The sequence below is a fragment of the Geotrypetes seraphini genome, chromosome 2, assembly GCF_902459505.1.
Source record: "Geotrypetes seraphini chromosome 2, aGeoSer1.1, whole genome shotgun sequence".
Lineage (NCBI taxonomy): Eukaryota > Metazoa > Chordata > Amphibia > Gymnophiona > Dermophiidae > Geotrypetes > Geotrypetes seraphini.
The window spans coordinates 355,584,917-355,609,077 of record NC_047085.1 but is presented as its reverse complement, the minus strand read 5'-3'; the positions used below and the strand labels follow the sequence as shown (position 1 = coordinate 355,609,077).

At 42.5% G+C, this 24,161-nt stretch overlaps 1 protein-coding gene across 5 annotated transcripts in view; it reads left to right on the top strand.

Moving 5' to 3' along the window:
- Nucleotides 1-24,161, top strand: part of TNS3 (tensin 3) — a 776,331-nt gene that overhangs the window by 195,482 nt on the left and 556,688 nt on the right. For all 5 annotated transcript variants that reach the window (XM_033930434.1, XM_033930433.1, XM_033930436.1 and 2 more), the window contains one exon: nt 9,690-9,727. In XM_033930434.1, the coding sequence (XP_033786325.1) occupies nt 9,690-9,727 (38 nt within the window). The remainder of the gene's footprint in view (nt 1-9,689; nt 9,728-24,161) is intronic.

The following is a 24,161-nucleotide window of genomic DNA, read 5'->3' as shown; positions in this document are numbered from 1 at the left end:
GGGCAGGAAAAGAACTCACCGGGACGGGAAAATGAGATCCCGTGGGGACGGTGAAAAAATTTTCCCTGTGTCATTCTCTACTCTGTAACCTTCCTTCCCCCAATCCCCTACTTGCTCTTCCTCCCACCCTATTCCATGAATAACCTGTTGCAACTTCCTATGTGTGAGAACATTGAACCCAAAGTGATTTTCTGGCGATGAGGCATGTGGTTTGTAGAAGAACATGATTTGAGCTCATGAATCGCACACTTTCTCTTGAATTATAAATCACCGGTCTTACCCCCTAAATCACACCTCCTTTCTAGGGAAATGCAGTGTGATCTCTTATCAAGTCTGTGGTGAATTCAGTTTTATTATAAGCAATTAAACAGTAATAAAGGCAATGTGTGAGTGAAAGGAAATACAAATAGACCGTCCAAAGATATACAGAGTTTATAGGGCAACAGAAGTGAAGGGGATTCACAGTAATAAAGTGTGTCCTGAAGAAAGTCATGCCTATTACCTGTATTGTACCACCTTCATAAATGCTCTTTGGGTACTCATTCACAGTGTAAAACCGTGATACTGTCTTGTGGTGTTCTCCATCTTTACCTATAAGGTTTATAAGATCTCTCACAGTCAGGGCTATTTTTCAGCCAGTACGCACTGGGTACAGAGTTCTAGCACCATTTTATTTGTACCTTCCAAAGATGTCCTATCCAGCCCATTATATTTCTCACTCAAACTTTCCCAGCTTGCTTTTTTTTTTTTCTTCTTCACTGATGCTCCAGCCAGCCTCAAACGCTTCTTCCTCACATTCAGAGGCAGAGTATAGCTCTGCATTCCAGGTGGTTACATACGATTGGTTATGCATGAGAACCAACCTGTGTTGTAGTGAGGGAAGAAGGTACCTAGGGTGGTGACATCTGACATCGCCGTACCATGTGCCCCCTTACATTCTTCCCTGTCGCATTCCCTCCACATACTTTTTCAAAATCTTCAGTGGCAGTGAGCAGCATCTCCTAGCTGCTGCTTGTGTTGCCTCAGCTCTTCCTCTGATGTCACTTCCTACTGACGTGACCAGGAAGTGACATCAGAAGGAGAGCTGAGGCCAGCACAAGCAGCAGCTAGGAGAAGCTGCTTGCTGCTAGTGAAGATTTTGATTAGGTGGGTGGGCGGAGAGGAAAAGAGGTGTTGGCTCCTTGACCAAGATGGCACTGGGGTAGTCTACCCCCCCATCACTACACCACTGGTGCCAGCACCTTTTTTTCAAGAAAATAAAGCTGTGATTACAATGATACATGTGTCTCTACAGAGACATGTAGCTATGAGGTCAGAGAGGATGTATTGATAATAGATATTCTAATTGGAGGTGCATTGGAACATAAGATAGATCGAGATTAGCATTCTGTCTTTGATTGTGACCAATGACAGACCCTAAGAGACTATGGGGCTCATAATCAAAAGAGAAAAACGTCCAAAAACCGGCCTAAGTCGGCACTTGGACGAACATTGTCAAAATACATCCAAGTGCCGATAATAAAAACGGGTTTTGGACGTATTTCTAAACGGCCTAGGCCTTCATAGTGCTGCTGAACGACCATAGCTAAATGGGGCGTTTCAGGAGGAGTGTCGAGGGCGGGAGTTGGGCGGGACATGGGCCGGCATAGACTTAGTCGTACTGCATGTAAAACCGAAAGTTATACAGCACAGGATCGACGGAACTTGGACGTTGTGACTTAGACCATTTAAAACATGGTCTAAGTCACAAAAACCCACCTAAAGTGACCAGATAAGCACTGCAAACACATAATACAGAGCCCCACACACTACCCCAATGATCACCGACCTCCTCACCCCCATAAAAATATTAATCACAACTTGAAAATTGTACCTCCAGAACATCATCACCTTGCAGCCTGGCATAGGAAAGCCTAGTCGTGCTGTACAGAGGCATCTTAAACTGTCTTGGGGTTGGGTTAGGGACCCATGGAGAGGAGGATCCATTTCAATAAGCCACTGTAATCACTGCATTGCTGGTTAAACATGTGCACTCCCCTAAAAAAAAAATCCAAACCCTATTGTACTGCCCTATAAGTGTCTTCTGCAGCCATAAGGGCTATTGGGGTGGTAGATAGGTGGGTCTAGGGGATTTTGGAGGTAGTTTGGGGGGCTCACCATTATCTATAAGGGAGCTGTAGTGCGATGAAGACATGGCACCCTTTTTGTGAAGTTCTCAGCAGTGCCCTGTAAGGTACCCCACTATTTAGTTGCAATGTCTGGTTGTCCAGTCCATCACTTTGTAGACTCCTCCCACATCCAATAGGTCTGTTTCTAGGCGTTTTTGCCTTGGACGTAAAGTTGGACGAAAATGTGGTATAAAGATGGACGATTTAGCAGCTTAGACGATCAGATCGACAGGATGTATAATTAGCCAATTTTCGAAGCGGAAAATAATTTGGACGTATTTTTCAAAAATGTGTCCTTAGCTGTTTTATACTTTGGATGACATGCGACTTGGACTAAAACGGGCTTAGATGTTCCTTTCGATTATGCCCCTCCATGTGGGTAATTTTCTCAGTGGAGATGGGTCTGTGCTAGGACAGCTGCTTTTTAACATATTTATAGATGATCTGGAAACTGGAATAATAAGCGAGGTAATCAAATTTGTTGATTACACAAAGTTATTAAATTGTAAGAAGATTGTGAAAAATTGCAAGAGGACTTTATAAGGCTGAGAGACTGGGCATCCAAATGGCAAAATGACATTTAATGTGAGCAAGTGCAAAGTGAATGTTGTTTTATCCCCTTTTTGTTTCCTTTTCTATCAATTATTGCACTTCTTACCCTTTTTCACTTTTGTAGCGTATGTGCAGTATAGGTTAGATGTTTCGTCCCCCCTAAAAGTTGTAATGCTTTTAATTATGTACATCGCTTTGAAGTATGATTAAGCGATTAATCAAATTTTAAATAAAACTTGAAACTTGAATAGGGGGAAGAGGAACCCAAAGTAAAGCCCCATGATACAGGGTTCCACATTAGGAGTCACTGCCCAGGAAAAGGATCTAGGTGGCGTTGTTGATGATACGTTGAAATCCTCTGCTCAGTGCCAAATGGAATGTTAAGAATGATTAGAATAAAACTGAGAATGTTATAATGCTCTTGTATCGCTCCATGGTGCAACCACATCTCAACTATTGTGTGTAATTTTAGTCAACAAGCTGTCCTCACTTGGATTTCAGGACTGTTCTTTCTTAGTTCTCTTTTTATCTCTCATATTGTATCTTTACTATATGCAGTGGTGGATCCTTCTCCACTGCTATCCCACCATCTGTCGGGGTACCCCAAGGCTCTGTCCTCTTCTTTTCTTCATCTATACCAGGGGTAGGCAATTCCAGTCCACGAGAGCCGGAGCCAGGTCAGGTTTTCAGGATATCCACCATAAATATGCATGAGATAGATTTGCATCTCAAGGAGGCAGTGCATGCAAATCCATCTCATACATATTCATTGTGGATATCCTGAAAACCTGACCTGGCTTCGGCTCTCGAGGACCGGAATTGCCTACCCCTGAACTATACTCATTCTCTTGGTACTCTGAACTTATCCCAGGACAAGGAGGCGGGTATTCTCACTAATGGGTGACGTGATCCAACGGAGCCCTGATGCAGACGCTTCTTTGAAGAAAACTCGAAGTTTCGAGTCGCCCGCACCTCGCATGCGCGAGTGCCTTCCCGCCCGATGCACCGGGCATGTCTCCTCAGTTCTTACTTTTCCGCGGAGCCGAGAAGTCCGTCTTCGACTCTCTGCGCAAAGTTCCTTCGCTTATGCCTTCTTAGTCCGCAGTTTTGATTTTAATTGATCGTAATCGCTGATTTTCAAGCCCATAAGGTCAGAGCGATGGCAGCTTCTGTAGCCTTCCTCAGATCAACACCAATTGAGGAGATTTGTAAAGCTGCCACTTGGTCCTCGGTTCATACCTTCACTTCACACTATTGTCTGGATACTTTCTCCAGACGGGATGGACAGTTTGGCCAAACAGTACTACAAAATTTATTCTCCTAAGTTTCCGACGTTCCCACCATCCCATTATGGTCACCCACTAGTGAGAATACCTGCCTGCTTGTCCTGGGATAAAGCAATGTTACTTACCGTAACAGTTGTTATCCAGGGACAGCAGGCAGCTATTCTCACGTCCCACCCACCTCTCCTGGGTTGGCTTCTCTGCTAGCTAGCTGAACTGAGGAGACACGCCCGGTGCATCGGGCGGGAAGGCACTCGCGCATGCGCGGTGCGGGCGACTCGAAACTTCGAGTTTTCTTCAAAGAAGCGTCCGCATCGGGGCTCCGTTGGATCACGTCACCCACTAGTGAGAATAGCTGCCTGCTGTCCCTGGATAACAACTGTTACGGTAAGTAACATTGCTTTCTCCTCCCATGGTTTTCAATATCACCTCTATGCTGTTGACTCCCAGATCTACCTCTCGACACCAGAAATCCAGACCCAAGTTTCAGCCTGCCTGTCGGACATTACTGCCTTGATGTCCCACCGCCACTTAAAATTGAACATGACCAAAATTGAGCTACTTTTATTCTGCCACCTAAATCTACCTTTCCTCTACTCCCTCTGTCTATCGCAGTGGATAACACTCTCATCCTCCCTGTCTCAGCTTGCAAACTCAGAGTAATCTTTGACTCCTCTCTCTTTTTCTGCACAAATCCAACAGACCTCCAAAATCTGTTGTTGGTTTTTTCTATAATATCACCAAAAATGAACATAGAACATAATAAATGATGGCAGATAAAGACCTGAACGGTCCATCTAGTCTGCCCATTAGTTATACCCATTAAAAATACATGATTAAATTAACTTGTCTCTTCTTTGATATTTCTGTAAAGTCCACCCGGTATTGACCCTTCATCTCTGAGCCTTTCTACCAATGTAAGGGGAGGGGGAGGTTTGCCAGTATAAATGCTGGCTTTTCATTATCATGACCGGGATTGTCATGCAAATTGAGATCGGCTTAGTTTTACCTTTTGGTGGGCAAATTTATGTTTGTGTTATAAGTATGAGAAAATGAATGCTGACATGCCGGGGCATAATAATTTATTCAGATTAGTTTGGGGTCCATTAACTACTTTTGTTACTTCGGTATAGTTGTCTTTTACTTTTAATTTCCTTTAGCTTTATATACACATCCATGGAAGGGTTGGGGGGGGGGGGGAGGGGGGTTATCTCCTTTGTTTATTCTTTGATTGAATGTAATGGAAGGGAGGGGGTGGGGATAATTCATTTTGTATTGTTTCTGATGGATTGTAAGTTCCGATTCTGATTATTAATGTATATATAATTTTATGCACTTTGTATTAACCTTGAAAATTTAATAAAGTTAAAAAAAAAAAATCATCTTAAAACATACCCTGATTACCAATGGTGAGGCAACTGGATCTCATCTGTTGCCTTTATAAAAGTCTGGCCAATGTTCAGTAGATCGCCAACTGTTTGCCGGCCAGATGGACCTGTCTAAAAGACTGGTCTATCTTTGGCCGTTGAGACTTAGCTGGCTAGCTGCTGAATATTGACCTAGTCGGCTATGGCTTGGCAGGCCAAAAATAGGTTTTAAACAGTATATAAATTTTTAAAATAAATAAATGACTGTTGCCGGATACAGCGCTGGCATTGAAATTTGGGTTTTGCTATGGACTGTGAGAGATCACCGGCAATCTCCTGTGGTCTGAATAACAGGGGATAAGTGTGCAGATATACTCAGTTTACAGTGGATTTGACAAATAATCATTTAGGAGCCATGCTTTCACTATATATATATTCTCACATTTCCTTCCTGAGAAGACTCTGAAATAATAGGACTGGAAAGGTATCATCTCTGTAAGGGTTTTCCCCTAGGAACAAAAAGAGAAATCATTGGTGAAATTAGGACAGGTTCTCTTATCCTAAGCATTTTCTCTATAGATAAATAGTGGAGAAAGCCTTTAGGAGCAGCTTTCAAACAAAGCCATATGTTTAAAGTCTGCAGGTACATTTCTTCCATGGACTCTGCGTATCAGTTTTCAAAGGGAAAATCTCCTCTTTGAAATTTGCCTCAGGAAAAGTTCATGCACAAATCAGTATCCGTGATTTGGGTGAATTCTTTCTCTATGTAAACTTAATGCTTATACTCCAGGAAGTCCACAAGTATGCATGTAAATAGATTCTCCAATCCAACCCTATCCTTGGGAACACATGTATGCTTATCTTATACATGTGTTGGGCAGTTTTCAGCCTTAGAAATTTACCCTCTTGACTGTTCAGATGGTTTAGAGAACTGAAGCAAATTTGGCTTAGAAAACTTGGTGATGTAATCAGTCGGTGAAAGCAAGACTGAATTATCTTGGTTTTCTAATACCCATACTTAATTTCTCTTACTTTGGTCATTCTTTTCTGCGAATGACTTTTCGTGCACTTCCCACTGAACAAAATACCAGATTCTCGCCCCTTCTAATATTTGGCTACTTGCAGTTTAGTCAGTAGCTATGAATGAACATTACTATCTTGTGCTGTCTGGTCTTCTGAGAGATCACTTGGCATTATGGGTGATTAATTTCTGGTGTGCTCCTGGTTTCCCTGCCGTGATCAGCAGGGATCCATCTTCAGCTCAGAGGTCAGGAAACAGTTGAGTAAGGTCAAACAGTTTCCAAGCTGTCCAGCAGATGTTTCTGTTTTTGTGTCCCCGGAGACTTATTTCCAGGGAGTTAGTTGTTAATGTGAGGAGCTAGTGCTAGGTTTGGAGAATCTGATGAATATGTCAACATGTAGCAGTGCTAATGGGCAGTCAGGCAAGCCACAGTACCCATGCTTAAACATCTTTGCAATTGGCATTAGTAGATGTACACTTTTCCCTCCATATTCGTGGTGATTGGCGATTGACTAACCCGCAAATACGGAAAAACCACGAATAACAGCAGCAATGTATTTATGTGTATATTGAGCTGAAAGGGAGAAGTGGGCAGATTGGAAACAGTTGCAGGCTCCGCTCCTGGAGGCACCTGCTCTGGTAAACACTTCCAACAAGGTCAGGAACAGCAGGAAACCCCAGCCGGCAGGTTGCCTGCCCCCTTCGGCAATTGACCGGCAATAGCAGAACTGGCTTCCAACCCCTCATTAGAAGCAGAAACCCCCGATTCAGCTGCCCCTCCCACATCTCGGGCTCTAAGCAGCGCTCCTCTTGCGGACTTTGTGTAATCCGTTCTGATTGGCTGATGTGACCCCCTGCAAGAAATAGATCAGTCACGAGGTCACTGAGAATTGGGTCATGTATCTCTCCTTTTATTAGATTTCCTTACACATCCAGGGTGGGTGGGTGGGGGGAGGGAAATGTATTTTGAGGATTAAGATTACTTAATTATAATATTGTAATCACATAATATGTTTTATTGTATTAATAATTGGGAGGAGGGTGGGAGAAAATGATTGTTTTATGTATTACTTGTGTAGTTAATAGTGCGTTTTATGCAGGATTTTATGTTCAATTAATTGTATTGCACTGTCAAAGTTTGAAAATCAGTAAAGATTAAAAAAAAAAAGAGAATGGGGTGAAAAGCAGAAACTGCTCCCAAACCCAACCTGGTCATGGAGCGCCTTGCAACTGGGAGCCAGTTACTTAAATTAACATCTGAAATGCCTCGCTCAAGCGTCTGAATTTTTATTGGTACCGTACTGTACTGTGCTCATGGATGATGTAATTTGGGGGGCAGGAGTCAGCACGCTAAAAATCGCCATTGCGGAAACCACGAATATGGAGGGAGACGTGTAAATTTTATTCTTCTTACAACTGTTGCTTTGCAGTGGTTGTAATATCATTATGTCCCCGATGGTGTTAAGTTGTAGGTCATGTGGCGTAGTAAGTGGGGAGAGGGGGGCAGGAGCATTCTGCCCCAGGCGCTGTCTTGCTCGGGGCACTGGCACCCTTCCTCCTCTCCATCTTCCCCCTGCCGTGCATGCGCCCCCTTCCCTCCCCCGTACACTTTTTAACTTTGGCGCGAGCAGCCGCCAATTTGCCTCCCGCGTCAGCTTCGGCGCTCTCTCTGACATCACTTCTGGGACCCGCGCCTAGGAAGTGATGTCAGAGAGAGCGCCGAAGCTGACGCGGAAGGCAAGTTGGCGGCTGCTCGCACCAAAGTGAAAGAGGTACAGGGGAGGGGGCGCATGTGGAGGTGGGGGAGGGGCGCTACCGCCCCAGGCGCCGCTCACCCTTGCTATTCCACTGCTTGGAACCCCCTTTCCTCTCCATTCTAGAATTGTTGAGGTCGTTAATCTTAGCCAGAAGGTCAAAAGGGATCATCCTTAGTTCATGACTGAGATCCTGTGCTTGAATCTTGCGATTAGGGCTCTTCAGCTTTGAAAAGAGACGACTGAGGGGGAGATAGGATTGAAGTCTACAAAATCCTGAGAGGAGTAGAACGGGTACAAGTGGATCAATTTTTCACTCCCTCAAAAATTACAAAGTCTAGGGTACACTCGATGAAGTTACAGGGAAATACTTTTAAAACCAATAGGAGGAAATATTTTTTCACTCAGAGAATAGTTAAGCTCTGGAACGCATTGCCAGAGGTTGTGGTAAGAGCGGATAGCATAGCTGGTTTTAAGAAAGGTTTGGACAAGTTCCTGGAGGAAAAGTCCATAGTCTGTTATTGAGAAAGACATGGGGGAAGCCAATGCTTGCCCTGGATTGATAGCATGGAATATTGCTACTCCTTGGATTTTGGCCAGGTACAAGGGACCTGGATTGGCTCTGAGGCACTGTGGAATGAGGCATTATGACATCACAATCTCAGCTCTGGAATGTTATTCTCTTTGGGGTTCTGGAATCTTGCTATTCTTTGAGATGCTGGAATGTTGCTACTCTTTGGGTTTTGGCCAGGTACTAGTGACCTAGATTGGCCACCGTGAGAACGGGCTACTGGGCTTGATGGTCCATTGGTCTAACCCAGTAAGGCTATTCTTATGTTAATAAGAGACTGAAAAACTATGATCTAAAAAAAACTATGATCATAAAATATTTGTTTTTGCTGCACGCATCAGTTCACATGTCAACATTCATCACACATTATAAATAGGTCTGAGCATGTGTGAGCAATGTCTTTTTGGGTCCAACACCAGCAGGGTGTTTTGTTCGAGATACTTACATGGGGGTTACTGAGTACTGGCACCATTTCCACTTCCTACTAAAATTGACCCATGGTCCCGTTGTATTAATGGAAAAAGTCCAGGCCATGCCTTATCATATGTTCTGTGACTGGTTGCAGGGGACCTGCCTATTGCAGGGCAAATTAGTCAGTGATCTCCGCACCACTGAAGGGTGACCTTGCATTTGAGTATCAGCGCCTGTTTTGCTAGAAAAAAGTTCACTGAACACCAGTAGAATAACATAGCACTAAGATGATCAGGTTAGAGAAAGGAACGTTTCCTTATACTCAAACAGAAACTTCTATAGATTTTGTTGACCACTTTTATATTCAATGTTTGGTTTTATACTGTTGAATGGTTACTGTAGCTGGTTTTAAAAAAATGAAGAATGTAACTAAAACTAATTTGCAACATGGCAAGTTTTATTTAAGTATTAATTTACCTACCACATTCTATAACCAAGGCTAAATCATATAATTTAAGTGTCACACTCTTTATTCCAATGTCTTGTTTTTTTTTTGTTCTAGTTTGCAGGTATGCCTGCCACAAGAAATGTGAACCAAAGGTATGTGAAATTAAAATAATATTTTATGTATGTTGTGCATTATAAATATTTGTGCAATGCGTAAAATAGATTGCCAGTGGCCTACTGTGTAAGAATTCCTTGTCATTTTTATTTCCAGAAAGTTAAGAGGATACAAGATCTATTGGCTAGACCGGAAGGTAGGAAATTCCAGTCCTCGAGACCCCTTGGCAGGTCAGGTTTTCAGAATATCCACAATGAATATGTATGAGATAGATTTGTATACACTGCCTCCTTGCTATATAGATCTACCCCTTGCATATTCAGTGTGGATACCCAGAAAACCTGACCTGCCAAGGGCTCTCGAGGATTGGAATTGCCTACCCCCTGGTCTAGAATATGTCTACCACAACTTCTATAGCATCTTTTTCATTCCTGGATATATAGTTGTAACAGATGATGAGCCAAAACAAGATAAAGAAGTATACTGCCGTTGTCAACTTGGAACCGGCATAACAAAGGGGAAATACCTTGATAAAGCCCCCTGGGCGAAACATAGCCTATGTTGTTGAAGAACCCCTGCTATGCTTTACTAAAAAAGATGAGTATCTAATATATCTTAAAGATTTTTGATAAAATGAAATATTTATATAAAATAGAAAATAATAAAACTACAGTGGTACCTCGGTTTACGAGTGCACCGGTTTGCGAGTGTTTTGCAAGACGCACATGCTCAAGGCCTGGCACAGGAAGCAGATTTTCGGGCACAGGACATGCTGATGCCGGCGATACCGATGCGGAGGGAAGTAAGAAGAGAGTTCGGGTGGGTTGGGGGATCTCAGGTGGCGGCGGGGGGGGGTGCCCGATGACGGCGGGGGGGTGCATGATGGCGGCGGGGGGGTGCCCGTTCGCGGGGGGGGGAGGGTGCTCGTTCGCGGGGGGGGGGGGAGCAATGCCGGATCTCGTGTGGGGGGGGGAAGGTTTGGGGTGGGAACATATCAAAGCAAGTTTCCCTTACTTCCTATGGGGAAACTTGCTTTGATATACGAACATTTTGGATTACGAGCATGCTCCTGGAATGGATTATGCTCGTAATCCAAGGTACCACTGTATTTAAAAAATAGACTGATGAAGACTCTAGTGCAATTAAGTCTGTGAATGAAACCTTCTCACAGTCTGCACTGCATTGCTGAGGTCCTAAACGGGATAAATGTTAAATTTTTCTAAGGTTGTTTTTTGCTAAAAAAAAAAAAAATGGGAACACGTTACCCCTTACTATCAATAACATTGGCTGCTAGTGGAGTCTAGAGTTCTGTTCAAATTTTCCTGCATCGGTTACAAAGCAGTTTTTGGGATGCTACCTGATTACCTTGCCTCTCAGTTTTCCTTGAATAGTTTTAATAAAAGTACTCGCAGAATAAACCTATTCAATTACCCTTCTTTTAAATCATGCCAATACAAGAAGTTTTTTTGATGGAATTCTGTCATTCCAGGCCGCCAAACTGAATACATGGCTTGGAAAATTAATACTAGAGGCCACTTCTTATTTAGATTTTAGAAAATCACTAAAAACACGCTTGTTTGACATGTTTCCTCTTAGTTTCGCCATTGCTCAATCTATCAGGAATTCTTATCAATTTTTATATCTTAACTTCTTTATTGTCTTAACTTTTATCAATTTTATCAGATGTATTATTTTATTGACTGTTTTTATTATATTTAGATATTGACTGTTTATTCTGCATTTTAGATAATGACTATATGTATTTTTTGTTGTGAACCGCATCGAACTTCTGATATAGTGGTATACAAGAAATAAATTATTATTATTATTACTATTATTATTATTATTATTATAATGAGGCCAACTGAAGCGGCGGCTTTAAGCGGCACTGTTGAGGGAACGGCATCTTGCTGCCAGTCAGCCTATCTGCTGGTTGGCTCTCTCTGCCGCACCCCTTCCCAGCATCTAATCCTTTCCCCGCAATCAACATTTTTTCCATTCTGTTCCCCCCCACCCCCACCCCCCTAGCTTTAATTTGTTAAAAATGTTTTGGGCGGCGGTAGCAATTCACAGAGCTACCCCTCCACCACTCCCGACGTCTTCTCTCCACTATGCCCACCCTCTCTGGCAACTTCCTGTTTCCGCTGGGGTGGGCTGTAGTGGAGAGAAGACGCCGGGTCTGCTGGTAGGGTTGCTCTGTGAATCGCTATCGCTGCCAGCAACTGTTGCAACAAATTAAAGGTAGATACGGGAAGGGGGGGAGGATATGAAAATGCCACTTGTGGGAAGAAGGGTGAAAGGATTAGATGCCAGAAAGGGGTGTGCAGAGAGAGCTGACCAGCAGATAGGCTGGCTGGCAGCAAGATTCTGCTCCTTCAACAGTGCTGCTTGTAGATATTGGATTGGAGGGGAGGGGAGCAGAAAAATGGCCCTTCCTGAAATATGTCAGATTTGGGGAAGGGGTAGAAGGCAGAAAGGGAGAGATATTGGACTTGGGGGGAGGGATTGGGAGAAGGAAAAGATGTTACACTCAAGTGAGGAAAGGAGAGAAAGATAGACTCAGGGATAGGGTAAAGGAGGGAAGGAGAGATGTCAGATTTGGGAGATGGAGGGGGAGAAGCATAAGACCTATTTGTTCAAAAAATTTGTTACTTGATTGATGACTATGTTATAGTTTCATACTGTATTTTTCATTATTGAAATAATGTACTGCCTTTTTGTGTGCTTTGTATCATCACTGGAATGTTCAGTCCTTTTTATTTTGTGAACCGCCTAGAACTTTTTGGGTGTTGGCGGTATAGAAAAATGAAGTTATTATTATTATTAAGAGTCAGAGGGATTATTAGTGTGAATGATAAAATCACCAAGAATGAAGGAAGGAGATGAAGGTTCACGGTACACGTATTCTACAAACCACACCTAACTATAGGCACAGTTTACAGAATAGCACTAGGTACGTTTCTCTTTGTGCCATATATAGAATCTAGACCTTAGTATGTAAAATGGCAAAACTAATCAGAAGGCTTTAGCACATCCTGCATTAAGCCATTTTTATCATCTTAATACAGCTTAATAAAAGGGTCCCATAGTCACGATAAGTATTTTTCTCTCACTTCCAAATTCTGGTATCACGTTTTCATTTGTTGAATAAAATTGAGCAGATAATTTTCAGAAAGATAATTTTTGACCAAAATACTTTTGACATTATTCAGTAGTTGAAGAAATATTCCAGACTGTCCGATCACTGCCATTTAAAAATGCACACGCCATCCTTCTGTGTTTGCTCTGCTTCTGTCTTCATTTACTTCAGAGCTAGTATTTCAGAGCCCTGGGGAGGTTCCTGTGCAGATAACAGCAATTTATAAATTGTGCCCTGGAAGCTTTTCTCCAAAAGTGCATGGTTAGAAGTTTAAGTTTTAAGTAAAAACAGATGGAAAAGAAATGCAAAACAACCATAGGTCAACTTTTTTCTTCAGTTTTACAATATTGCATCTTTTACTTAAGCTTTTAATCTAATTCTCTGAAGCCTGCAAAAGGGAAAATACATTGAAAAACTTATGTATGCAAAATATTGGATGTACTGGTAAAAGGTCTTAGTGTGTTCTAAAGTGGGACTTTCACTTTCACTTTTGCACCCGCACTGCGAAGGAGCTCACCCAGCTTGCATAGCTGTTCAAGACATCGCTGTCTCCAGTTGTTATCCATAAAGTTCCCCAGTACATGACATATTTTTTTGGACTCCTGAGGAAGGAATGTTTCTTCGAAACATGGACCATGTTGCGTCCGAGTTCTCTAACCTTGGATACCTTGGATACAAACTGTTTTAGGAAAGGGGTAAAACGCGGACCTCACGGACCTGACGGACCTCGCGTATCTAAACCCGCACGTCCTTAAAATTCTGAGGTCCGTGCCGCTTGTAGTTAGTTTCTGGCTCTGACAGACCTCAGTGACAATTTAGTGCTGACGGATCCATCTCCCGTCTCAGCATAGGGAGGGAAAAGTATTAGGATCCGTCAGCGCTACAATGTCATCGAGGTCTGTCGGAGCTGATTTACTGGGGCTGCAGGAAACCAGTTTAAAGGATTCGTTTTAGAGCCGCTCCAGCACTAGTCTCTGGCTCCGACAGACCTGGGTGACATTGTAGCGCTGACGGATCCTAATACTTTTCCCTCCCTATGCTGAGACGGGAGACGGATCCGTCAACACTAAATTGTCACCGAGGTCTGACAGAGCCAGAAACTAACTACAAGCTGCACGGACCTCAGAATTTTAAGGACGTGCGGGTTTAGATCCGCGAGGTCCGTCAGATCCGCGAGGTCCGCGTTTTACCCCTTCCCACTGTTTTATGTTCATTTTTAATGTGTGTTCATTAAAGACTTGGGGCTCCTTTTACAAAGGTGCGTTAGGGGCTTAACGCTCAGAACAGCACGCACTAAATTGCCATGCACGCTAGCCGCTACCGCCTCCTTTTTAAGCAGGCGGTAATTTTTCGGCTAGCGCGCGCTAATCTTGTGCGTGTGCTAAAAACGCTAGTGCACCTAGTCCAGCAGTTTTTTTTCCTTTGTTCCTAAAGTAGGACTTTCCCATACGCTAAGCTCACTTATAGTATGGTTGTAAATTCAGCTTTTGCTCAATTCTGTCTAGGTGCTGGCTGAATAGTGCTTCCATGCCCATTCTTTGCTCCTCATATAAGCTCTTTCCCCAAACTAAATAAATGTCATACAGTTTACACATACAAATGGCAAAAATTAATGCCTAATGTTTTACCATGTCTTGCGTTAAGCTATATTCACACACGTTAAAGTCAGCGATCGTCGCTATCCCTGCATTCACAGCTTTAGCGACAATCGCTTTTACCGACCCGATTCATAAAACAGCCCACCATGTGTTTTTCCCCTTGATTGGCCATTTTCCTATCCGTCCTGCCACCGGATGCCCTCCCCCCCGAACCTCCCCGTACTTTTTTTTTTTTTATCCCAAAACAGTTTATTAAACGAGAAAGTCCAAACAAACAGAGCGTTTTCAGTATACACTGTACAGAAAAATAAAACAACAAACCACCCGTACCTTTTTAAAAAGTTGGAAGCCCACTCTGAGGCTCCTGCTTCAGTCTGCCAGTCCTAAATGACATGCCTTCCCCTCCCTGATGCATAATGTGATGCACGGGGAGGGGCAGGAAACTGAGGGAGGAGCCTAAGACCTTGATTGGCTCGACCAATTGGCTTGATTAATCACAGCTTTAGGCTCCTCCCGCAGTATCCTGGATACTGAGGGAAGTGCCTAAGGTCTGATTAACTCAAGACAGAGAGGGGCCTTGGTGAATTAACCAATCAGGGCCTTTGGCCCCTCTCTGTGCATCACATGATGCACTGGAGAGGGGAAGGTCTGTCATTTAGGACTGGCAGCCTGAAGCAGGAGCTTCAGAGTGGGCTTCCTGCTTCCAAATTTTTAAAAAGGTATGGGGGAGGTTTGGGGAAGGGAGTGGGGATGGGGCGTCCGGTGGCAGGAGTGCGGGGGGTTCGAGGGGGCAGTGGCTCGGGGGTACCTGGTAGTGACTTGGGGGTGCCTGCCATTTTTGGGGGGGTTTGAGGGGGCAGTGACTCGGGGGTGTTCTGCATGGCATGAGGAATTGGGCATCCATTTTTTGGGGGTTCAGGGGGATGGTGGCTCAGGGGTGCCTGGTGTGGAGAGGCATAGTACGGGGGGACTTTTTTTTTTAATGGGACAGATTGTGCATGTGTAACACACACACAACATCTGTGCCATTAAAAAAAAAGAAGCCGTGACAGCAGGCTGCTTCCCCTTTCACTGCTGTTAGGGCTCTGCACGTGTGTAAGCCGTTCACTGAATGATTGATCGGTCGTGTTTGCATGCAAATGATTTGCACCTTCGTGCAAATCATTGCTTGCAAACTTGATAGCGCATTGCTCGCTGCTGGAGAATCGGCCAACAGCAATCCAGTTGGTATGTTTAGTGCATCTAGCCCTAAGTGCGTGTTAGTGCTTAACACAGTTTAGTAAAAGGGACCCGTTGGTTTTTTTTGCGTGTGGTCTTGGATACTTTTGCGTGTAGAATTGGATACTTTAGAACAGGGGTAGGGAACACCGGTCCTCGAGAACCGTATTCCAGTCGGGTTTTCAGGATTTCCCCAATGAATATGCATGAGATCTATTTGTATGCACTGCTTTCAAAGCATATTCATTGGGGAAATCCTGAAAACCCGACTGGAATATGGCTCTCGAGGACTGGAGTTCCCTACCCCTGCTTTAGAATTTCCATGGACAACAGCTATTCAAAAGATACCTGATGTTATGAGAAAGCAGATAAATGCTTTAAAAAATGAAATATGTAAATCGGTTTATATGTTCATTCAGTGGAAAACATGGATAAAGTCTGTCCTGAAAGATCTTAACCAGAAAATCAAACATTGTAATTATGAATACACTTGAACCCAAATACCATTAAAGAAGTCATGAGACCAAGGAGAGTCCTGAATCCCTTTACCTACTCTCAAATTAAGAGAGCAAAGAGACAAAAACTGCTAGAAGGCCTGCTGACCTTCCAAGCCGCAAGACTGGATGCAGATGTTGTCAGACCATATTATTTAGGAATTATGTCAAAGCTATGTACTAGACTGAAAATGTAATTTTCTGGACCTGGCCAGATATTTGTTGTTGTAATCTGCCTAGAACTGAAAGGTTAACGCAGAATAGAAGTCAATAAATGTAATGTGATGTAAATTACAAGCCCCCGTAGCTACCCAGTTTAAAGACTTTTAAGAACGAAATATGTCTAACTGAATTGGGTCCAGTAAGACAAAAGCGTTCCCTTCTTGTGTTAGAAGGAAATTTAAAGCTGCTTTCCTCGAGTCCAAGGGCTCCTTTTATGAAGGTGCGTTAGGGCCTTAACGTGCGGAATAGCGCACGCTAAGATGCCCCGTGCGCTAGTCACTACCGCCTCCTCTTGAGCAGGTGGTAGTTTTTCGGCTAGCTTGCGCTAATCTGGTGCATACGCTAAAAACGCTCGCGCACCTTCATAAAAGGAGCCCCAAGTGTTGATTTAGGATGCTTTTGGACATCTATGTTTTTTGATTATGGGTCCCTACGTGTCAAAGGATGTAATAATAATAATAATAACTTTATTCTTTTATACCGCCATACTTAAAAGTTCTAGGCGGTTTACACTAAAAGAGCTGGACAATCAGCGAAATACAATAATACAGTAAAAAATACAAATATTTGTAAAATAGAATTTCAGTAATAAAACTCACTAAGTAATAAACTTATCGAACAAAGTGGTCTTAATTAATTTCCGAAAACTGCAATAGAATAACAGTAATGATCTAATGGAATGAATATCACAAAGCTTGTAAAAATGAGCTTTTAACTACAGAGGAGATTTGTGAAGTAAATATGAGTGCAGACTGATACTGAATTTTAGGAAAATTTAACAACCTCAGATTGCATTATTATTTTCAGGTGCCTTCATCTGAGAATACATTCATAAACTATCTTGAAACATTAGATGCCATAACAGAGCGTGGTGTTGACATCTGCGACTCAAGTTTAGCCAGTCCGGTATCCAGTTCTTGAAACAGGACATCATGACTAGATGGTTTCAGAATAGTTTTGTTACAGAACTGAGAGAAATGGTGTAGCAGCCATGTTAGTCCACTCTTAAAGATAATATGTAATAAAAAGAATCCGAGTGATGCATTTTTTATTGGACTAACTAGAGCATGGTTAGATTAACAGCAGTGAGAGGGTAGATTTAAGAGTAGCTTCCATTTGGCACAGAGGCTGCTATAGGTAAAGGCATTACCACTAAACTAGTTATCCCAGTGGCAGCAGAACCAGAATCAGCATCTAAGGAAACTTTAGGCACCAAAGATCCACTTCTGGAATCCTGGGAAACCTCTCGACCCTTCCATCACCGTGACCAAGCTGGGAGGTGCGGGCCAGGATTCTTTTTCATGAAGTCAAATGAAGCCTCCGCAAGGGACTTTAAAAACTAGGGAAGGTGAAATTGCATCTGTTATCATTGGAAAAGAGGTTGATCCATTGGTCCCTGTACTGCTACGGAGATAGAAATGGGAAAAGCCACAGCAGTGCCTTGGATTGGAAGCATGGAATCTTGCTACTACTTGGGATTCTGCTGTGTAATTGTGACCTGGATTGGCCACTTCTGGAAGCAAGATACTGGGCTAAATGGCCCATCGGTATGCCCCAGTATGGCTATTCTGTTCTTATGCTACCAAGCACCACCCTGTGGAGATACCATCGGTCCCACCTGAATCATCTACTACCGTGGTATTTTGCTCTCATCATAAGATTTTTGAGCCTTGTGAAAATCATGTGGCATTATCGTATGATACAGTATTATTTGGCATGTCTATGAGGGCTAAGAGCCAAATATCTTCCAAAAATAATAAACTTTTACTTATTTTAACAGAAGTCGCCATACAACAAATAACATGTAATTGGAAAAATTCGAATAGATTGAACTTCAGTTTTTGGTGGAATTCAGTGTGTCATATTTACAAAATGGAAAGAGCGTTAGCTATTCAGAAGGGGAATTTTAATAAATTTCAAGATGTGTGGGGGCCATTAACAAATTATTGCAATGAATAAGTATCATTTTCCCTGATTAGTACAAATGAAATAATGGGGAGAGGGGTGGATTTTCATTATTTGCTTTGAACGGAAGGAAAGACTTTATTATATGGTCAGGGCCGGATTTTCCTATAGGCTAACTAGGCTTCAGCCTAGGGCCTCAAGATCCATGTCACATTTTTTATACCAATAACAACATGTTTCATTTAACATATTGATATATATCACAGTAATGATGTATTTTATTATCTCTCATGTAATTTATAAACTTAAAAATGGGAGGTGAAAGGGCCTCATAAGTGGAATAGCCTAGGGCCTCTTTTCATCTAAATCCGGCCCTGTATATGGTATATGTGTTATGAGATATTGAAGGGTTGGGAGGGAAAGGGATAAATTCTATTTAATATGAAGAATTGTAGGATTTCAAGTGATGTATTTAGGTTAAAATGTTGTTACTTTTTGATGCACTTGATGTAAGTTATAAAAATGAATAAAAAATTGGGAAAAAAAGAATATTTCTTGAATCCTTTTTATATAGATCCTCGTTTTGTGGGCTTAAGAGTTTCTGCAAGATTATTTTAACTTTCCTTTGAAATTTTGCTGTTAGTATTGAACTTTCTGTATAAGTTTAATATTGTACTTGGTTGTGATTTTCAAAGCTGATAAAACATTTTAAGAAATACTCATGGACTTTGCAAATGTTTGTTTGGTTTAACTTGTATTATACCTTATTTTGGCCCTGTTATTCTTCATATAACCAATTCCCAACAAATCTGGTAACGCAGTCAAAGATATTTCATCCTTCCAACTGAAGTATCTCCTCACACAGTCTTCTGAGCACACACCTCTGTCCACAGATGATGATTTGTGTTATAATTTCCTTTAAACATGATGAAAGTTCAGTCTGAAAACAATCATCCTTCACCGTAGACTATACTATGGGCTCCTTTTACAAAGGTGTGCTAGGGCCTTAACGCGTACAATAGCGCGCGTTAAATTCCTGAGCGCGCTAGCCAATACTGCCTCCTTTTTAGGAGGCGGTAGACTTTTGGCTACCACGTGCTATAGCGTGCGGTAATTTTGTGCGTGCGCTAAAAACCCTAGCGCACCTTCGTAAAAGGAGCCCCATATTTCACCCACCATAGACCCATTTTGGAGCAAAATCCTCAAAACAGAGAGCAACATTAATTGATAATCTTAAAACACTATATCCCATTTCATAGAAAACGATCAAATGGCAATGTATGCATAAATTTGGTAGCTATTATTTGCTGGTGTTTTCAGATGATACTGTCCACATTCGACTGTTTAAAAATGAAAAGGGCTGCAGATAACTGTGTTATGTAACAATTGGGAGATAGGAATAGCTGTGACAGTTTGAAAGAAGAAACATTTCCAAGGATAGATGTGAAGAATCAGTGACTTGCTTCAGCTTAACCATCTTATAATGTGACTACTTTTCTGCATTTCTTCCCCTCCTTGCTCCTGGGATTGGTTAAACTCTAGCTCAATATAGCAAAAAACAAAAAAGTACAAAGGAACTCAATGAACATAAGAATTTGCCTCCGCTGGGTCAGACCAGAGGTCCATCCCGCCCAGCGGTCCGCTCCCGCGGCGGCCCTTCAGGCCTATCACCTGTGCAGTGGTCCCTGACTATTCCTATAACCTACCTCAACTCCTAACTGTACCCCTCAATCCCCTTATCGTCTAGGAACCTATCCAAACCTTCTTTGAAGCCCTGTAACGTGCTCTGGCCTATCACGGCCTCCGGAAGCGCGTTCCACGTGTCCACCACCCTCTGGGTAAAAAAGAACTTCCTAGCGTTTGTTCTAAACCTGCCCCCTTTTAATTTCTCCGAGTGCCCCCTTGTACTTGTGGTTCCCCACAGTGTGAAGAATCTGTCCCTGTCTACCTTTTCTATGCCCTTCAGGATTTTGAAGGGTCCTATCATGTCTCCTCTAGTCTCCGCTTTTCCAGGGAGAATAGCCCCAGCTTTTTCAACCTGTCCGCATATGAGACGTTTTCCATACCCTTTATCAGTTTAGTCGCTCTTCTCTGGACTCCCTCAAGTACTGCCATATCCGGGACTTGTTTTTATTGACCTAACATGAGCCATGTTTCAGGGATCAGCCAATGAACAAAATGCAGTTACCAAACTTCAGGGATCAGAATCAGTCCTTAAGCCAGAGCACAGAAAGCAATCTCAGAGTCCTGTGCTACTTCACTTTCCTGCTAAAGAAAGGACTTTGAAATTGCTTTCTGCGCTCTGGCTTAAGGACCGATTCTGATCACCGAAGTTTGTTTAATTGCATTGTTCTCATTGGCTGATCCCTGATGCAAACCTCAGGAGCGAATTACTATAGAGGAAACCAAAGTGACACACTTCCCTCTAAACCAGGGGTCTCCAAAGTCCCTCCTCGAGGGCCGAATCCAGTCAGGTTTTCGGGATTTCCCCAATGAATATGCATTGAAAGCAGTGCATGCACATAGATCTCATGCATATTCATTGGGGAAATCCCGAAAACCTGACTGGATTCGGCCCTCGAGGAGGGACTTTGGAGACCCCTGCTCTAAACTAACAAAAATGGCAACCAGTCAAATTACGAACGAAGCTGTGTGGAGCATTGCTGTGACTTCTTTGGCTAGTTGCCATTTTTGTTAGTTCTAAAAGGAAGAGTGTCCCTTTGGCTCCCTCTAGTCATTTGCTCCTGAAATGTGGCCACATTGGGCACTGGTTTTATCTCTTCTGTTCTCAGTAAATTGCCTACTGCTTTAACTGGTTAATATATTTGGTCTGTTCTTCATCTGTATCAGTTAATTTCCGGTCAATACACATATCCAGATAATCAATGCCAGAAGCCACACATGCCCCACACTGTGGGCTGAATATTGACTCCTTAATTGATGCTGCACAGAAATATAGATTAGTGTGCTTTAGTAGCTTAGTAAGATAAAGTCTACAAAAACCTGAGTGGAGCAGAACGTGTACAAGTGGATCGATTTTTCACTCCGTCAGAAATTACAAAGACTAGAGGACACTTAATGAAGTTACAGGGAAATACTTTTAAAACCAATAGAAGGAAATATTTTTTCACTCAGATAATAGTTAAGCTGTGGAACACATTGCCAGAGGTTGTGGTAAGAGTAGATAGTGTAGCTGGTTTTAAGAAAGGTTTGGACAATTTCCTGGAGGAAAAGTCCATAGTCTGTTATTGAGAAAGACATGGGAGAAGCCACTGCTTGCCCTGTATTGGTAGCATGGAATATTGCTACACCTTGGGTTTTGGCCAGTACTAGGAGTAGAATTGGCCACTGTGAGAACGGGCTACTGGGCTTGATGGATCATTGGTCTGACTCAGTAAGGCTATTCTTATGTTCTTATGATGGTTGATGTATTTAGTGTTAGGAGTCACTGCCTGGGAAAAGGATCTAGGTGATATTGTTGAGGATACATTGAAACCCTCAGCTCCAAGTGGAATTCGTTGCTGGAGAATGTGGTGATATCAGTTAGCTTGGTGGGGTTTAAAAAAGGTTTGGATAATTTCCTAAAATACAAGTCCATAGGCCATTATTGAGATGGCTTGGGGAAATCCACTGCTTATTCCTAGGATAAGCAGCATAAAATCTGTTTTATTACTTGGGATCTAGCTAGGTACTTGGAACTTGGGGTTGCAAACAGGATGCTGGGCTTGATTGACCTTGGTCTGTCCCAGTATGGCAGTTCTTATGTTCGTTATCTGCATTGCTTGAACACTTGCAGATCAACGCCTCCTACTATTTGGCCAGAAGGGAGCTGGGCACTAGCTGATATTCTGACCAGTGCCTACTCATGATTAACTCATAAGAATAGCATTACTGGGTCAAACCAATGGTCCATCAAGCCCAGTAGCCCGTTCTCACGGTGGCCAATCCAGGTCACTAGTACCTGGCTAAAACCCAAGGAGTAGAAGTATTCCGTGCTACTGATCCAGGGCAAGCAATGGCTTTCTCCATGTCCCTCTCAATAACAGACTATGGACTTTTCCTCCAGGAACTTGTCCAAACTTTTCTTAAAACCAGCTACACTATCTACTCTTACCACAACCTCTGGCAATGCTTTCCACAGCTTAACTATTCTCTGAGTGAAAATTTTTTTCCTCTTATTGGTTTTCAAAGTATTTCCCTGTAACTTCATCGAGTGTCCCCTAGTCTTTGTCATTTTTGAGGGAGTGAAAAATCGATCCACTTGTACCCGTTCTACTCCTCTCAGGATTTTGTAGACTTCAATCATATCTCCCCTCAGCTGTCTCTTTTCCAAGCTGAAAAGCCCTAACTGTTTTAGTCTTTCCTCATACGAGTGGCGTTCCATCCCCTTTAACATCTTGGTCGCTCTTTGAACTTTTTCTAGGAGACCAGAATTGAATGCAGTACTCCAGATGAGGTCACACCATGGAGCAATACAGGGGCATTATAACATTCTTATTTTTGTTAACCATTCCTTTTTTAATCATTCCTAGCATCCTGTTTGCTTTTTTGGCCGCCACATAACATTTAAGATGGCTGTTTTGCTGTCTTAACTTTATATGGTCACTTAGCTGATAATTGGCTAAGTTGCTGCTCTGCCCTAATTCTACCATGGCCCACTTCTAACCTAACCCTAACTGGTTAGTGAAGACATTCAGTGATACTATTCAGTTAATTGCTGATGAATATGAGCTCCTGGCTAGGTCAGTGGGGTTTAACCAGGAAGGAGCCTTTCCTGTCTGATTAAACCCCCTTTAAAAAATCAACCCCCGTATAAACTTACTGTATTATATTTTAAAAAAAAGTAACATAACAGTTCTAGGAAAGCTTAATTAGACAGCCTACTAGATTGAAATGATCTCTGGCAAATGCTGCTGGGGACTACGCAGTTTAGGAGACTTAGATTCATTTCCCAGGTTTCTTCTTCCCTTTTTCCTTTCCCTGGTGGAGGTATCATGTCCAGGTTTTTGCAAGAGAAAGGGAGTTTCAACCATAATGGAATACAATAACACCCAGTGACTCTGAATCCATATCAGCCCAGTTGTGGTGGGAGCTGTATCTGTGACTCTGGTCAGTGGCTGTAGCTACTACCATGGCTGTGCTAAATTGGTTCAGGGATATAAAAACAGGGAGGAAAAGGTGAGTAAAAAGTTCATGGTGCGAAAGTTCAGTAGAAGCCAAAAGCTTGAAAAGGGCAGGTGGAAATTGCGGGACTAAAACTAAAAAGCCCAAATGATTTGAAAAAGCAGATCCCAGGATGTTGGAAAAATGAAACATATTCAAGAGGGACAAATGAGTCTGTAATCCAGTTATATATCTCAGCTCGGAGCTTAGCAGAGTACTAGCATAAAGAATAGCCATAAATGTGGAACAGATGTAAGGAAGGACTTTTATTTCAGCAGAGAGGTATTTAAGACTGAAGAATATAAAAAGTTAGTGCTTTAAGCCCCAAGAAGTAATTCAGCACCATTTATGAGAGAAAGAGAATGAATACTAGGAAGAAAATGCATTTCTAGACCAAAAGCTCTTTTCTTTTCACACAATACGTTCTATAAAGTTAGCCTATGCTTGACATTACCTGGTTCAAAAAAAAAAAAAATTGGCTTGTGTAGTATGCTACACAGTTCAAACAAACATCTTTCTTCATCCTTTCTTTTATGTTCAAATCTTTTTTATTAGTAGGAATAACAAACAACAAAGACAGCAACGTCAAAGAAAGAACTGCCAACAATACAAAAGTCAACGCGTTGTGAAGGTAAAACAAGAGTAGCAATCCCCCAGCCCCCAAACCCCCCCCCAGCAGCAAGATCCACCCGTACAAAATCCCCCCCCCCATCCCAAGAAACAAACAGAAGCC